The 17,637-nt window shown below is 38.7% G+C and overlaps 1 protein-coding gene and 1 long non-coding RNA gene across 5 annotated transcripts in view; one reads left to right on the plus strand and one right to left on the minus strand.

The window, feature by feature from the left end:
* Positions 1 to 14,216, plus strand: part of sv2a (synaptic vesicle glycoprotein 2A) — a 45,204-nt gene extending 30,988 nt beyond the window's left edge. The window contains exons 3-13 of the mRNA XM_080895766.1: positions 1,837 to 2,017; positions 2,813 to 2,964; positions 3,159 to 3,292; positions 4,920 to 5,009; positions 5,515 to 5,622; positions 6,760 to 6,848; positions 8,252 to 8,416; positions 8,908 to 9,041; positions 11,009 to 11,215; positions 11,844 to 12,003; positions 12,425 to 14,216. Of these exons, the coding sequence (XP_080751892.1) occupies positions 1,837 to 2,017; positions 2,813 to 2,964; positions 3,159 to 3,292; positions 4,920 to 5,009; positions 5,515 to 5,622; positions 6,760 to 6,848; positions 8,252 to 8,416; positions 8,908 to 9,041; positions 11,009 to 11,215; positions 11,844 to 12,003; positions 12,425 to 12,608 (1,604 nt within the window). The 3' untranslated portion in view covers positions 12,609 to 14,216. The remainder of the gene's footprint in view (positions 1 to 1,836; positions 2,018 to 2,812; positions 2,965 to 3,158; positions 3,293 to 4,919; positions 5,010 to 5,514; positions 5,623 to 6,759; positions 6,849 to 8,251; positions 8,417 to 8,907; positions 9,042 to 11,008; positions 11,216 to 11,843; positions 12,004 to 12,424) is intronic.
* A 146-nt stretch (positions 14,217 to 14,362) lies between these two features.
* The window catches only part of LOC308405265, a 48,429-nt gene continuing 45,154 nt past the window's right edge, over positions 14,363 to 17,637 (minus strand). For all 4 annotated transcript variants that reach the window (XR_013973297.1, XR_013973298.1, XR_013973299.1 and 1 more), the window contains 3 exons: positions 17,315 to 17,398; positions 17,050 to 17,135; positions 14,363 to 15,432 (listed from right to left, as the gene is read on the minus strand). This is a non-coding gene — a long non-coding RNA (uncharacterized lncRNA). The remainder of the gene's footprint in view (positions 15,433 to 17,049; positions 17,136 to 17,314; positions 17,399 to 17,637) is intronic.

Raw genomic sequence — 17,637 nt, forward strand, 5'->3', positions numbered from 1 at the left:
TAATGCACTAGAAAAAATACATTCTGCTTATTCTCCAATCCAATTGAATATTTTGAGAGCTTTGGGGTTAATTCTTGCCAAAAAATAGTATACAAATGCATGATTACTACCTTTTCACATACAAAAAAGTGATAATGAGAATTTAAATATAGATGTCACAATCAGACACAGTATGGTGAAAAGTTTCTCCTTAAATATTCAGAGTGATCTCACCAATAACTTGTCTCACTGAACACCCTCAGAGTGCGAACACTGTTGACAGGATGTCAATAAGGTGCTGATTGCAGGAGAACAACTGGTGTATGTGTGGTGTGGGAGCATCATCAGTTTTGCAGAGAGAGAAAAGGTTTGACAGACAGAGTGTGGGATATGAGTCATGTTGGCACCTTAAATCACAAGTCGGGTTGACAAAGGTGCTGCTTGTTTCTGTTAACGGCATCTCCTCCCTGGTGGCAACTTCCTGATGCAGAAGAGAATAAAGCAGTTTTATCCACGGGTTTCAGTTTATACTGTTTGGCTGTATAGAGAATTTCATTTGGGTAGAAACACCAGGAAGCAGCCACTAAAGGGATTGTATTGAAGTTGTAAAAGAATAAAATCTTTAGGGGCAGCGAGTGATGAAAAGGTTTCTTCAGATTCAAACAGAGGTGTCATTTATAGGAAAGCAACACAACATGTATACTTATTTTAAGGCTGCAGCAGTTTGTTCCTGTTCTCTGGTTCCAGCCTTTGTCTAAGATTTTTTTTATCAGCACTTTCATGTTTTGGAAGATTGTCACCTTTTTGGTGACCTCATTATTAAGCCCAGGTCTTTAATGCATGCTAGCTCATTCAACTTAGCCAGTGTCTCAGATGAGTATATATCCATGTATGTCACTAAAACTATTCAGTGTAATTATATAAACCTTATAGTTTCCAAAACACTAATATTTCATATTATGAATGTAATAAAGCTCTAGTTAAAGCTAATAATCATTTACCAACACCTCTAAAGTTCATTTATTTGATCTGATTACAGATTATACCATATTTGAGCTTGAATATAAGCTCAGCATGGCCCATTTCCTAGGTTTGTGCTAACATCAGCTAATTGCCACCTGCATTTTGCTCCATGCTCCAGTTTTAGAGATTCATCTTTTGCCTGCTCACACTTTCTGAAATACACATCTGAAATATTGCAACAAGGAAACAAGGAAAAAAATGCTTAACTGTCTTTTGTGTGAAACCCAGCTCTCAGTTACAACCTGATTATACTATAATACTATAATACGTGTGTATTGTACTATAATACACATGGTCTTGATTAAATTTGAGAACCCCTTGAAACCACCTCCCTGTTTAAGTCTCCTGTCTCTTCTCGGTCACTTACTGTTACTCAAACTAGTATTGTCCAGTAATCAGTCTCTCTGGTTCCTTTACTTTGCTGCTTTTTAAAAGAAAAATACATTTATACAATTTAGGGATAGATCAGTGTTTCTTTTTTATTATACACATAGTGAAGGATGATATTTTGCATATTTCACAAAATCTGTTGTGAATAAGATGTACGCCACGACCCTCTCTGCTATGAAATATATGGTTTGGATGATTATATTGCATTAACTTGCTGTTTCATGCTTAATGCAAAATGCTTGAGTCCAGTGAGGCAGTCAGATGAGCTAATTTACTGGGCAGTGGAAGTTTAATGAAAGTGCAAGTGGAGGCTGGAAGTAATATCAATGAGTTTACTGATGAATAATAACTCATTATCTTGCCCTTTGTCTCTCTCCGTCTCATTATCTCTTCCCATGACGTTCTCTTCCATTACTCTTCCCTCTTAATCCCCCCTCCCTCCAGGTCTGATTGTGTACCTGGGGATGATGGTTGGGGCGTTTTTGTGGGGCGGCCTGGCCGACCGAATCGGGCGACGGCAGACCCTCCTCATCTCCCTCTCCATCAACAGTGTGTTTGCCTTCTTCTCGTCCTTCGTCCAGGGCTACAGCTCCTTCCTGTTGTGCCGCCTGATCTCTGGTGTGGGGTAAGGGGATAGATGAGTCACTCAGACACAGCTGCCAGAGTTGGAGATGAGGCAGTCACGACCCACTGTAGTACATCAGTCAAACTGATAAGCAGAGCAATGTCACGTGGCACAGAGCAGATTAAATATGAAGTGGCTATATTTCATTAAAAGAAAAAAAAAAAATAGTGTGCCCTTAGATACTGGTTGTATTTGGTGTTTGCTGTATCTCAGGTGAAGTGTTGAAAGGTACTTTTGGGCCTCCCATTTCCTCAGGTTTGGGCTTAGAAACGTCAACAGCTTCCATAACATGGTCCAAAGTCATTGACTAACAATGTGAACACTGACCTACTGCAACAAGCCAACCTGTCTGTAGTTTTACTTGCATGCAGCATCTTAAGGCTGTTGTAAAAGGATTTTAGTCAAAGCATTTTGTGCTCATTGCTGGTGGTTATAGCAGAATGCCAGCAGAATGACAGCCTGCATGAAATCATGCCCTTTCAGCTGGTTGTAAGAAATAATTCATAAATATTTTTCTGTTTTCATTTTTGGTGAAATCCATTAAAATGATTTGCTGTACATGCTATAGTTAAAAGACACAAACAGAATTAATATCTATATTACAAATCTTTAGAAATATTTCATTTAATATTAGCACACATGCAAGAAAGTATGTATATAATACCAAGATGGACAGTTCAATGAATTCTCAGTCATTCACTGATAAATAAAAAAAATCACAAATGACTGAATCTTTTGTTATGGGAACAGATGCTACCTTTTCTAATTCGGTTACCTTCCGTTTTAACTCCACAGCATTGGTGGCTCCATCCCAATTGTGTTTTCTTATTACTCTGAGTTCCTCGCCCAAGAGAAGCGAGGAGAGCATCTGTCCTGGCTCTGCATGTTCTGGATGATTGGTGGCATCTACGCATCTGCTATGGCTTGGGCCATCATCCCACACTATGGTAAGAAACTGTACAGTATTTAAATATGAACATTCTAAGCTTCGAGATTGTTTCCTCATGCACCAGTAGGCCAGTATCCATTCTAAGCTATGTAAATGCTAATTTTGTCTTTACATTTCTCTACAGTTTTTATTGCAAATGACAAATGCTGCAGTTCTGTCTCACGTCTCTTCTTGCTTCCTTTCCTCATGTAGGCTGGAGTTTCCAGATGGGCTCAGCCTACCAGTTCCATAGCTGGCGTGTCTTTGTGTTGGTGTGTGCCTTCCCCTCTGTGGCGGCCATCTCTGCCCTCACCACCATGCCTGAGAGCCCCCGCTTTTACCTTGAGGTCAGCCTGACAGCTCATACCCCACTTAGACCTTGTGGAAATATATTTTTGAATACATTTTGAATGCTTGAAAGCATAAACAGCCTTAAAGACAAAGTGCTGCTTATGCACTTTTCCAAAACATTTTGAATAACTTAATATGTACATATTTATCGTCCAGGAGAAATCTGAACATTGGAGATTCTGAAATATACATCATAGATTCTGAATTCAGTTCAGTATGTTTTAAACACTGACACAGAAAAAAAACTGATTTTTATTTAAAAATGCCCAATATATAAAAAAAAATCAGGCATGTTGTCAGTATTTTAGTACTAAACCACTTTTAGCTAATCATGTTAGCTGCTGGTTTATACCACCAGATGTTCTCACTTCTTGTATCTCCTTGTTTCTACATATTTACTTATTTATTTTATTTTACACCTGCACTCACGTCCCACGCACTTTCATTCACATCAGAATATCTCAGTTTAGTAAATGAAGCTGCAGCTGGTGGCAGACAAAGATAAAACACTGTAGAATCAACAACCTCTCATTTGGCATTTTGAAACATTTCCACGTGTACTGTGTGTGGTTTAGTCTCGATTTGGACTGAAATGTAGTCAGGCTTTCACATAAACATAACTGCAGCACTTACTGAAATTTAATGAAGAATAAGAATCAAATGGAGGGCAAGATTACAGGCAGAGAAATAAATGCAGAGGCAGCAGACTGAGGTAAAATCCAAAGCAAAATGAAAAGGTCATAAAATACAAAACAAGACGCTGGGTGAGGAACATGAACTGACAACTGAAGACTCTGCACTATATATAACCTGCACGTTCTTAATCATCCAGGTCATGGTATTCTGAAGGCTAGAAATAAAAGCAAGTGGATTTCTTTTTGATTCATGAAAATATTCAGTTTCTAATCCAAGAGGCCATCTATGTCCACTGTGAAAGATCATCACTGAACAGAGGTGGTGGCTCACGACACCAGCTATCAGCTGCCCATAACGCAGTCTCGAGATTCTTTGCGAGCCAATTGTGACCAGCGTAACTTTAATAGCTCAAAGGATGTTGAAGTATGGCTGTGTTTCAGAAAGTAGCCACACCCCTGGCTCGCGTGAATCTCAGAACCACCTCCAAGGGCACGAAGGTTACATCTTTATCTGTTTAAGAAAAACAAAAACGTAATTTATCTAAGTGTGCACATTGTTTAATAGTTGTATAAATATGGATTTATCTGAATGTGACTCTAAGTACTGCACAAGATTTCCTATATGCCCAGACCTAGTTTACAAACGGTAAATGAAAGATCTTGTCTTTATCTAGGATTTTAAGTACTGAAGAAACCAAAAAGACGTCCAGTTGCCTTCAGTTCAAATGGTTAGGAATAAACTAAGTTAAGATAACTTGAAAACGAGTGTCACATTAAAATTAAAAATCTATTCATAATAAAACAAACAATGAACTAAAAACAAACAAAACAAAAAACCCAAAACAAATAATCATCCATGATGGAAAGACAACAACACCAAATGAAAACTAATATAATAAATAAATAATAAAATATAAGCTGCGTTAATTTAACTGAAAATGGAAATGAAAGATCTGCTAAACATCTTTTTTTGTGCCCCTCCTAAAAGAATGGCAAACATGACGAGGCGTGGATGATTCTGAAGCAAGTTCACGACACCAACATGAGGGCCAAGGGTTACCCCGAGAGGGTCTTCTCTGTAAGTAACACTCAAGAATGTTAAGCTTCTTTCATGCTAACACTTTTGCATTAATGCAGAAAATAACATCATCATAATAGTTTGCAGTTTGTGGGCTTATAGAGTGCAGCAGGTTTAGAGCTCTGTGCTGCATATTTTTGCATATTAATGAGTTAAAACAGATGCTCTTTAAACTTCTGTAATCTCTTTATGCCTCAGGCTGTACAGTTCATATTAATAATTTAAATGAAAAATGGTGATTCAAAGATGTTTTATAATCTTTTCTTTGAGTAAAATTATTAAAACAACTTTCTGTTTTACAGATTGTGGTGTTACTGGTCAGCTGTTAGCCTCATAACATGGATACATTGTAATACTAACTGAACTTTAATGGAAAAATACATCATTTTATATGAAGTTGTGTGATTATTCTATGAAACTTTTTTAACAAAGAGATTTGTAAAGCACTCTCAAGAGGAGCACGATTAACAATCGTTAAACAGAACAATTAAATCATACCTCCCAGGTGACCACCATCAAAACAGTGAAGCAGATGGATGAGCTGGTAAACCTGGGCGATGGTGCTGCCTGGCACGAGAAATGGAGGATAAAGCTCACCACGCTCTTCCATCAGGTAAGAAAAAACCCTGATTATTCTTTTTTAAAATCAATTTCTTACTTGATACATATTTAAATGAAAAAGAACGAGAATGAAAAGGAGAAAGGATTCAAACTACTTGTGGCTCAGGAGGTTGTCCATTAATTAGAAGGTCTGTTGTGATCCGTGGCTACTCCAGAACCAGGTGTAATGGATAAAGTGCCTGAAATGAATAGAATAAATAACTGAATGTTTCTGTAAATGGTCTCATGTGGTTTGTAGTGTAAAGTGTTCTGAGCAGTCAACAACACTAGAAAAGCAAAACACAATTCATTAACCTTGTTGCTGCAAATGGACAAGAAAATGTGCACAGCAAATTTGTGATATCAGCGATACATTTACATACAGCTACTTTAACTTGAAAACAATCAGTGGATTTGAAAAATTTATACAGTCTTTTGATAACACTTTTTGTTGCTTTACTTAGTCCTACGTCTGTGGAAACATAGACTGTGTATTAACCTCCTAGGACCTGCCGTTCACATATGTGGACATCACATTTTTTACATTCATCGGGCCCCAATATGTCCAAATATCAAAGAGAAATTAAAATGCATGCCGTGGAAGAGTTCGGGTCTTAGGAGGTTAAAGATGGATCTAGTCTCCCACTGGTTTGTGTTGTCCTGGTCTGGAGGCTCAAACGGAACATTTTTTGCCATTGTTGCTTTGATCTTTTAAAACTGGGACGACTGAAGGTTGTGTCTGAGAAGCCAAGAGCCACAGAATCAAATGGCAGCATCTTGTTTTCTGTGACGATCAGAACTCCACTGACAGGCTTTGAGTTGGCTTCACTTGTTAAAATGGACCTGGTCTTGATCTGAAGGAATTGTAACTAAAAAGAAGGTATATTAAAAATCTCACCAAGGCTCTGTTTATCTTGTTAGATCTTATTGTGTGTTTAGTGATTCTGTGTGTTTGTGTTCTCCCTTTTCGGTCTTTGTTTACACTAAAACTGGAAAGGGATTCTGGGAGATGCTTTTTATTTCTCACAGTTGGTGAAAAGAACCCTGTTTTCAGAAATGTCTGAAGTCTATTGACTTTTTAGCTGAGTGTACTTTACATTTATTACTTTCTCTTTGCACATCTCTTGTGTCTGTCTGTGTGTTTCTTCAGGTTTGGAGTAATTTCCAGACCATTTTCTCTCCCGAGTACCGGCGCACCACCTACATGATGATGGCTGTGTGGTTCTCTATGTCCTTCAGGTAGGATCAGGTGTATTAACTAATGCAGGATTTTCTGTGTTGCATAGTGAAATCTGTTTATTTGTCTAAACTAAAAAGAGCAGATGGCTGTTGATCACAGCGGCTTTGTGTTTGTTTATCAGGAGTCAGTTGGCTGTTGGTGATTTAAATGTAAAGGCCAACATTATCTCCTGGTCTAGCTGGCCACGGCAGGTTCATAATTATAATAGTTGGTGAAAGCAGGAATTTATCAGTGAGTATAAAACAAAAAGGGGCTTGAAGCAGGATCTGCGAATGGATGCGATCACTTTCATGTCATTTAGTGTCAGCAGTGCTGCTGAATCACTCAAATGGCTCTTTTTGTAGCTGAGAATGAAAAAGCAGAATCAAATAGAGATTCACCCTGAACCCATGACCCCTCCCACAGGGTTATGCTGTTTTGTTGGCATGAGCACTACAAATCAATACGAACAAAGTCTTGGGCGATCACGTTTATTCTGTGATCATCATTTCTATCCTGATGGGATCTGTTCCAGGATGACAGCACTGCTTTCTGCAGGGTCCAAAGAGTTATTCATGGTGTCTCTCTCATGGCCATCTTGGTGTTCATCATGTTACTGTTGCTCCACAGTCATCGTTACATCTGAAGAATCATGCGGCTGTGATGCCATTGCAGCCTGGCCACTATACCAAAGCACAGCTTGCCCTATTTCACAGAAATATTCATGTATTAAATAATCTTTAACACATATCCTAAAAATGTGATTGTCCTCAGGCACCACTTACCACGTTGCGGAAGGTGCAATAAAATATTATGCCTTATTTAAAATAATGTGAATCATGTGCTGCAATCTTTATAACGATCCACAAAATTAATAAATTGATGTGAATTTATTTTAACGTTCAAGGGCATGTAAGACAATAAATTTTCACCAGTGAACCTTTACTAAGCCTGGTAAACAGGTTCAGTTTGATACAGTAGTTTGCTAAAGCAAAACATAACATTACTTGGATTTATCTAACATTTATTTCAGTTAGTGCCAATATATTATGTATATAACTAATAACGAATATAAATCCATAAAGCCGTAGTGCACTGAAATATTAATTTACTCAGTAACGCTCGTCTTCCAACATCCTTCTAGAAGCCAGTCACTAATCAAATTTCCCTGGACGTTATATTCTATTGTTCCTGAGCAAAAGTACACAACATTATGTTTAATTAAAGGCTTAATCGAAGGCTTAATTACCTTGAGCTCTCTCCAACAGAGCGCTGAACAAACGGCTTGCAAATTCATATTATGTAGATGGTAAAAAAGAAATGACACTTATGTATAACCATAAAGCGTCACTGGCTCTTTTTTCCCTTTTCTCTTAGAGGTAAATTGATCTTTTCTGTGAGAGAATTTTTCTTTGTCTTCCAGCTACTATGGTTTGACGGTGTGGTTCCCCGACATGATCAAATACCTGCAGAAGCAGGAGTACTCCTCGCGCACCAAGGTTTTTGTCAAGGAGAAGGTAGAACACGTCACCTTTAACTTCACCCTGGAAAACCAGGTTCACCGTCAAGGAGAGTACTTTAACGACAAGTGAGTTGTCTTTTACTCCTCATTAGTGTTTGCGTTTTGAATGACAGCGAATCCTTTGGAATTGGGCTTCATGTCAGTCAGATGCCTTTTGGTCCAACGCTTAATGAATGAATTCATTCAGACAGAACTAGCTTGTGGTGGACGGCAACAAATGAGATGCAAATATAAATGAGGCTCCGAAATGTTTTATTCTAAACACTGGTTTGATTGCATGAAAGCCCTGGGGACTTTTTCATGTTCAACTAGCCTGTCTTTGATGTTTCCTTTGACCTTGCCTTTTCAGCCTGAACTCTGCATGTGATTTCAGATGTTACAAATTTACAGCATTATGCTAATGCCATATCTGACACTCTTGTGATAAATCACTTGTTTCTCTGTCTCTTTGCATCTTCCTTTGTCTCTGTCTGCTCTCCACCTCCGTGCTGCACCTGTTCATTTTCTCCATGCCTCCATTCCTTAATTCCACTGTTCCTCCATGTGTTCGCTTGCAGGTTTATGAACCTGAAAATGAAGTCTATGGTTTTTGAGGATTCCCTCTTTGAGGAGTGTTACTTTGAGGACATCACCTCCACCAACACCTTCTTCAAGAACTGCACCTTCATTGCCACCCTTTTCTACAACACTGGTAGGGAACACACATACAAACACTCGCAGGTGTTTTATAATAGGAAAATATGGTCTTGTATAAGTAAAACCTTTAAATTAGAAGCTTTTATGTGTGTTTCAGCAGGCCCTGAAAAAATGCAGAATAAATTATATATGGACATTTATGGTAAAAATGTAATGTTGCTGTTGCTCTGTGCCCCTGTTCTTTCTTTGCTATTTATAGACCTTTCAGAGGTCTCTTTATAAATAACTTCCTTGCAAGTAGTTCTACTGGCTCAGTTTCACTCCTGTGTTTTCTGTTGAAAAGTGACAGTTTGTTGCTACTGTCTAGTAAATACATTGTTACCGGTGAGTTCTGTGCGCTCTGTGTGTTCTCTGAGCAGTTTGGCTGTTTGTCAGACTGCTAAATTGCTTCCTTATTCACCTTCACAGAATGACTGGATCTATACTGAACTGAGTATTCTGGAGCTGCAAAATCCCCTTACACACCGGGGGATTGTTATATTAATGTTATTCTTTCTTCACTGAAAAAGACAAATGATACCACATGTGGAAATCTATATCACACAGTTTCAGATTCAGCAGCTGTGTCCACACATGCAAACACCGCCCTGGTCTCGCTTTGTTGGTTATTTGCAGTCTTTACACAAGTCAAGCGATCACTCAGCTGTGCTATCACTGCTGGCCAGGAGTTCCTTGTTATAATGGAAATTAGAAACTTGTTTGCTTATTAAGGATTAAGGTCTCTTTGGGTTTTCTATGCAGAACTTGAGACTTTAGTGCTAGTTGCCATGGTGCACCTTATTTTTACACTGCAGAATGACGAGGAAATAACACATGAAAAATGCAGCTGGGCTGTACCTCATTTTAGTCTTTGAATGTACAGATCTACAGGTTTAAAAAAGGCTCAACTTTGCACACTTTCATTTTCTAAGGTCTGACATATCAGGAAATCTTTTTAGAATAATAATTGTAACATATGGCTGCATGTACCGTATCTGCGTGAGTCAATCTGAATGAAGCTTAGCATAAATATCGTCACATTTTCAGAGATGATTAACATCTTTATATTTTAAAAAACATCTAATACAATCCCAGTTCTTTTGCACCCAGGTGTTTCATATTCATCTTACATTCTCCATTTGCATTTGTGTCGCATGTCATGTTCAATGTACGTTGCCTATCATCAAAATTTGGATACGCAACAGAAGTTTGTTTGATTCACCTCTAAATACAGACTGAAGAATTGGAAAAGGCACCACAGGTCTGGTAATAAAAAAAATCATCTAATCCTGAGTAAAAATGTCATGAATGTTTAACTTTCACAGTGTTTGACTGTGCCCATAAAAATTAAGTGGGGTCGACATTAAATGGAGAAAAGTCCATAACAATCAGCTCTCAGTTTTCTTCTTTTAGGTTTATTTGGGCTAAGCGTCATGCTTCAGTATGGCTGCATGTGTCCAGCTCCAGGGTAGCAAAATACCCCCAGAATGTGGATTTGAGCTACTGTAGTTTAATTTTCTCTCTCCTTTTCATTTCCTCACATTCATCCTTCGGTTGCTTCCATTATTCTCCACTTGGCAGTGAATGATAGATGATTTTCTCTTCTGGGAAATATTTTGGAATTGCTGCTCATCCTATAGGTTCATTACTAGAGAGCTTAATTTTGACAGGACCTGCTCATTGTAATCTTGTGTTCTTTATTTCGTAAATTCAGCACCAAAGCAGCTTTTTTATGCTGCTTAGTGAATACAACTTGTGTGAATTTTCTGATCGACAGATTTTCTGTGACCCCTCTGTGGTCCAAGAGTAATATTTGATCTTGCAAATGTTGTCCTCTTAGTATCATTCACTGAGTGTTAATAAAGTGTCTTGCTTTGTCCACCTGACAGCAGTTTACTGACCAGTTCTTTGAACCTCTTACTCTTTCTGTCTCCTCTCCTGCTATCCTGAACATCGCTCCTTATCCCTTCTTTCTCCTCACAGATCTTTTCAAGTACAGGTTGATCAACTGTAAGCTCATCAACAGCACTTTCCTGCACAACAAAGAGGGCTGCCTGCTCAGTGACATAAGCGATGAAAATAATGCCTACATGGTCTACTTTGTCAGTTTCCTGGGTACCTTGGCTGTGTTGCCAGGCAACATCGTCTCTGCGCTGCTCATGGACAAGATCGGACGGTTGAGGATGCTTGGTATGGGCCATGTTACTCAGTGGTGCTTGAATCAGAAGTTAGGCCTGCTTTGATCCAATTCATTTTTAAATATAAATACAGCACACGTTTAAATATAACTCCCTCTGCACTGTAAATCACTTGTTTTAAAGAACTTTTATCAGCTGCTGCCTGAGGGCATGAAAAGACAACTTTCCTGTGGAAGATTACTTCTTTTGCCGTGTGGTGCTAAAAGAGCCAACAAGCAGCACTGTCCAGATTGTGAAAAAAGAAATCCACAAACCTTATTATGTGTAGTTTTCCTACATTAACCTGCTCATGATAAGATTTCTGGATGCCATCTAGTTCTGTTCAAGGGCAACTCATCCAAAAGCAATATAGATGGAACAATGGAACAATTTTGTTTGGTCTGGAAACGTATCCTATTGGTCAGAATGAGAAATTATAGCTATAGATTTAGATAAGAAAAAGAAAAATAGAGGGAGATAAAGAGAGATCATTTTATTTTATCTGTTTAATAAGTGTTCTGTGGAATAGAGATTTATGTGCAAAGGTGCAAAATGATTTGATCCTCAGTCATTTTCAGCTGAGTTATGCAGGAATCCCATCAGTTCTTCTGACATCATTCTTTCCCCCTCTTTATCCACAGCGGGCTCAAGCGTGATATCTTGCATCAGCTGTTTCTTCCTTTCTTTTGGCAACAGCGAATCAGCTATGATTGCCCTGCTCTGCCTGTTTGGAGGAATTAGCATCGCCTCCTGGAATTCCCTGGACGTGCTGACCGTCGAGCTCTATCCCTCTGACAAGAGGTAGGTAATCCAGGCAAGCCCAGAAATCTCCCTGACACCATAAAGGCTGTGACGTGTTAAGTTATGTCATAACAGATGCCCCTTTATGATTGGTTGGCTTGCAGGGATGGATGACATTGTGGGATTCTGGGTTTTCTTGATTCCAAATAATGGTTTTAAAAGGAGCTTCTCTGGGTTCCACTTTATATTTATAACTTGTAGTATAATATATATATATTGAAAGTAATATAAAGTAAGAGCACCTGTGTTGTCAGACTCATCAAAGAGGAGCACTACCTTTAGTAGCGTGCCAAACGCTGTTGATTTTTAGGAGCTCTAGCACCACCCTGTGGTAACTCAAGCAACTGTTTTCTCTGCTGGTTTACTTTAAACATGCTCAGGCACCGAAGTGACTCTGTGCTTCTTATCTTTCTTTTCTCAGAACCACAGCATTTGGCTTCCTCAACGCCCTCTGTAAATTAGCGGCGGTGTTAGGCATAAGCATCTTCACTTCGTTCGTTGGCATAACCAAGGCTGTACCCATCCTGTTTGCCTCAGGTGCACTGGCAGCAGGCAGTTTTCTGGCCCTCAAACTACCTGAGACGCGGGGCCAGGTGCTGCAATAATGTGGCACCAACAACTTTCCAGAGGGCAGAAGAGTTTTTGCCACACTGTGAACGAATAGCTCAAGAGCCCTCCAAATCCTGCACTCTAACCTCTCCCCATCTACAAGAGTAAATTGTAATGCAGGTAAATATTAGTAATTATTTGATTGGTACAACTCCATTCCACAAAGAGCTGTAAAAAAGAAAAAGCTAAAGTAAAATCTGCTGCCTGTGCCTCATTGTTACTCTAAATTGGAAAAGATGAAAACACCAGAAACATAGTTAATGACATATTTAGTTATTAGAGTCTGTCTCCCACACTGTAAATACATTCCTCTGGGGTTGGAGGTCAGGGATGGGGACTCTTGATGATGAGCCATGCAAATAGACTCATAGAAATGACCACTAGCCATTGTTGCAGAATTCTCTGTAGTCACCTCCATTCTTCCGAGCAAATCCAACTCACCTTTCCAGTCTTGAGTGCTTTACCATTGTTGGACACTGACTCAAAAATGCAACATTTTCTGCCTTGATTTGAAGCATTTTTGACTTTGCGAGGTAAAACCAAGACACTCTTCTCTTGGCTTCCTCCTTAACAAAGATCTGTCGTCATTCTTTATCTCCTGAGGTCTTGTGTTGGTGTACAGACTAACTGCCATTTTTTTAGATAATAGAACATTCCAGGTTTGCTTTTGTTGCGATAAGGAGCTCCATTGAGCTCCTCTCTCCCTTTATTGCATTGCTATAGTGAAACACCGCTCACCTCCAAGCAGCCATAAGATCATACATACACATTTCCCACTCAAAGGGAAAACTGCATTCTACCATGAAACCCATTTAAATCACAAAGGTGAAGATATCTGTTGAAATGTACATGTAAAGCACAACCACTTGTCAGTGTGAGTGCCCCTAACATTTTCCTGACTTGAAGAAAATGTTTAGAATCTCACACTCAATCATCGTTTCCAGCCACTCTGTATATCCCTTTGTGAGAAATGCCTTTTTAGTACTCTTTCTCCCAGACTTACAGTATGTTTGTCTCTTGTATGCTTTGGAGGGTGTTCTGCATGTCACAACGTATGTATGTAACGTTATGAAAACTGAGAGTACAACATGTAAGCAGCACATGTTGCATCTGCCCATCAATTACTCTGAATTAAGTTGTATTTTGATATTTTTTATCCATAAAAGACAGCACAGTGCTTTTATTCTGATGTAGGGATCCAATACTTCTGAACTGTTCTTAAAGCACATGCCACAGATTTAATCTGGTTATTACACATGAAAAAAAAAGAAGAAGATAATAGAAAGTTTTTTAAATGTTACCCCACAAGCTAATGTTTTAGATGCAGCCATAGATTGTGTTAGATGTGTAAGCTGACCTAAATACCTTTATCTGTTTGAGCTGAATGTTTTCATTAATGTGAGTGTGCTTCTTGGTGCAATATTGAACCTCTGTGCAATATTGAATATTTTGTTTTTATTTATTTATTTTGTCTTCTATCATTTCACAAATGCAACTTTGATTTGTGGATGGATGTGGAGTAACCTATCTAATATACAGTAGATAACTAACAAGGCACGATAACATACAGTACTGGACATGATTAAAGGACAGTTCAAACCAAATCAGATTTGCATGTTTTTTTCACCCAAACTCCACAAACCTCGATTTGAATAATGTTACACATAAATAATTTTCTCTCCATTGTCTCCACCTCCCCACCAAAAGAAGTTTGCAGCGAGCTAACATGGCAGCAGTATTTATATCCTGTCACTCTGTCATTTGCACATCATGAGCTTCTCGTCATGTGTAGATGAAGAGCGATGCTGAGTAATACCACTGGCTGGTGTAGTTCAATAGAAAAACCAAACCAAACAAAAGAAACAGGAAAATATTGCAACATCTCATTTGTAAGCCTGTCGTGGACCACAGTCAGCAGCTTTAACCTGGACACGCCCAGGGTTCCAGCACAGTCCTCTGTAGGTTTGAGAGCCTACAGGTGTGAGGCAGAAACACTAACCACTGAGCCACTGTGCTGCCACCTGAAAATACTGAGTAGCTAGGTCATGATTTCTGTAAAGATGCTATTGTTGATTTTTGGGCACTTGGTGCACGCCAACGCAAGTGTCATCTGATTCTCTTAGATTCAGGAGAGGGAACGATGCTTTCCACAGCTTACACCGAAGCAAGGTGGAACAATAGCACTTTAAGTCAGAGAACAAAAAAACTGTCCCTTAATCTGTCTTTTGCTCTTGAAACAAGAAAAAATACAGTTCAACAGTTGGAGAGTAAATATTTGAGCTGTTGTAAAGTACTTCAGGCAAAGTAAAGGACATGTGATCGCACGAGAGTTATTCATCTTAATTGTTCTTATTTTGGGGCTTGTATGTTCTTTAGGCCTGTTACAGGATTTACTGCATTTCAAGGGGATTGTTATGCTGATGAGAGTGTGAATTTTGGACATTGTGTTTAAGTCTGCTGTATGGTTGAAAGGTATCCAGATATAACATGAAATTCATCATAGAGAACTCACTGCCAAGGGCTGACTGTCATAAATTCCACACATACAACAGCACAGAAAATATTGCCACATTCCCCTGATCCGCAAAATGATTATGATGTGTTCACATTTGCAATGTTTAAGAAAAACAATCATCGACATGCCAGATTAACAAGAATACAATCCTTTTCTCCAGACTGCCATTTTCTTAGGATAGCAGCCATACGTAGACTCGAGACAGTCGAAAACAACAGACAAACCATTGCACTAAATGAACACTGTCATAAAGGCACAGTGGAGAATCCCTCGATTCCTTCTCGACACATCTGGATGCGGCCTTGCTAGAAAGTGAAGTGAAAGACAAGGTTTAGCAAGAGCACAATGACCAAAATCTACCAAATGACAATTTTGTAATTGTGAACATGAGGTGCTCACGCAACCCCCCCCCTCCACCAGGACAGTGACCTGCCCTTTATACATTTTCCCGTCTCACTCTGATCCAAATCTGACATCGGACCCCTCATCTATGAGTGTGCCATGAGACCACCTCTCATTAATTATTGCCAAATATTTCCTATGCCCTGAGTTTACATATGATACCATTAATTCTCTGTTATACATATGAAGATATGTAAATAAAAATAACTAATGTAACTAATAAGATAAGCCTTTCAAACCAATGTTGCAGTCAGTCTTTGCCACTCGTCACATGAAACAAGAACATCTGGACTTTTCATCTTTTCACGACTCTTAACAAATCTGACTTTAAGGGTTCAGATGTTCTTGTTGGAAATCTGCAACAAATAACATCTTTAGAAGCCCAAACGGCCAGCGAGCCTGAAAATAAAATTAGCCAGATCCTCCCTTAAGAGCACACTGATACACAAACGCACATTCACAGCATAAATATAAATGCCAAGCGTTAGCAGTTCAATTCTCTGTATATCGTCCTGTATCACCCATGAAATTAAGAGCAAGGATGTCAAGATAATCGTTGTATTTGTTTAGCATGGTACACTGTCAAGACGCTAACATGTCTCGGTGACTCGGTTCACGTCAAGATTGTCTCTTGTAGATACATATCCTAGCTTATGTTACAGGGTTTTTTCTATAATTAACGTGTGGCCTGAGCAACAGTCAATTGTGAGTGCAAAAAGTTATCAAAGCAATAAGTGTTTGGATATTTGTCTTTTATTCTCTCCTTTGAAGTTATTGGGAATCGGAGCACATTAGCTATACGCTGGCCTTGTCCACGGAAATGCTGGTTGTTGGCTCAATAATGACACAGAAATAAACAGCTGACATTTGTGTGTACTCTCTGAAGCTACCCTAAGTCTTGACGCCTTTGTCAATAAAATTGCATTGCCATTAATTAAATGTAAGGAAGAATTTATCACCCTTGTCACTGTACTGTGCTGTAGAAACTGTAGTTGATTGTAAGTTTAGAAACTGTGGTATCATAAATATTAAAAAACAAAAAGCTGTAAAAAAAAAAAAAGCAGTGTAAATGAACAATACTGTATGTTGTCTTTGATTTTATGTATTTTGTAAATGAGAATGAAACACAAGTAAATACATCAATGTTAAATACCAGTTATAAATCATAATTAGAGTAAATATGGCGGCATCATTTCTGTTTAAAGGTGTGTGAGATTTTTTTTTCTTATATTTTCTCATTGTTGATTTTTGGGTTTACATTTTTCTGTGACCCTTTGGAATCACAATGGATAACAAAGAATCATGATGAATAAACAAATTAAAAGAATTATTTTGTTTTTTATATTACCATTAAGTATAATGGGATATTCACTCGCCCTAGGTACTATTGTTCATCCACTCATTGCCACAAATATCTAATAGACCAATCAGATGGCAGCGACTGAAAGTATGTAGACAAGATTACCTGCTGAATTTCAGGCTGAACATCAGAATGGGGAAGAAAGGTAAGTGACACTTACTTAATACAGCTGTTGGTTGTCAGACAGGCTGTCTGAGTGTCTCAGAAACTGATTGTCTACTGGGATTTTCCCCGTCACAGCCATCTCTAGGATTTACAGACAAAGGTCAAAAGAAGAGAAAAATACCCAGTGAGCAGCAGTTCTTTGGTCAGACAGGAATGGTCGGAATGCTGTGAGGTGATAAGAAGGGCAGAATAACTCAGATTACTACTTGTTAAAAGCAAACTATGCAGAAGAGCATCTCTAAACACACAATACATTGTACCTGGAAGCAGATGTGCTACAGCAGCAGCAGAAGACGACACTGGGTTTCATTCCTGCTAAACCAGCTAAGACCAGGAACCTGAGACTATGTTGAAAAAACAAACAAAAAAACCTCAAAAACATTGCTTGGTCTGATGAGCCTCAGTTTCTTCTGCAACATTTCGGATGGCATTATGGACTGATGATTTCACCTTATATTTCCTCCAGCGTGTGTCAGAATTTAGAGTAAACAATATAAAAGCATTGATTCACCCTGTTCCATGTGGTAGGACAGGAGATTCAAATCATGGATGAAGAGAGTGACAACTCTGCAGCAACTGTGTG

Source organism: Rhamphochromis sp. 'chilingali' (assembly GCF_963969265.1).
Source record: "Rhamphochromis sp. 'chilingali' genome assembly, chromosome: 11".
NCBI lineage: Eukaryota > Metazoa > Chordata > Actinopteri > Cichliformes > Cichlidae > Rhamphochromis > Rhamphochromis sp. 'chilingali'.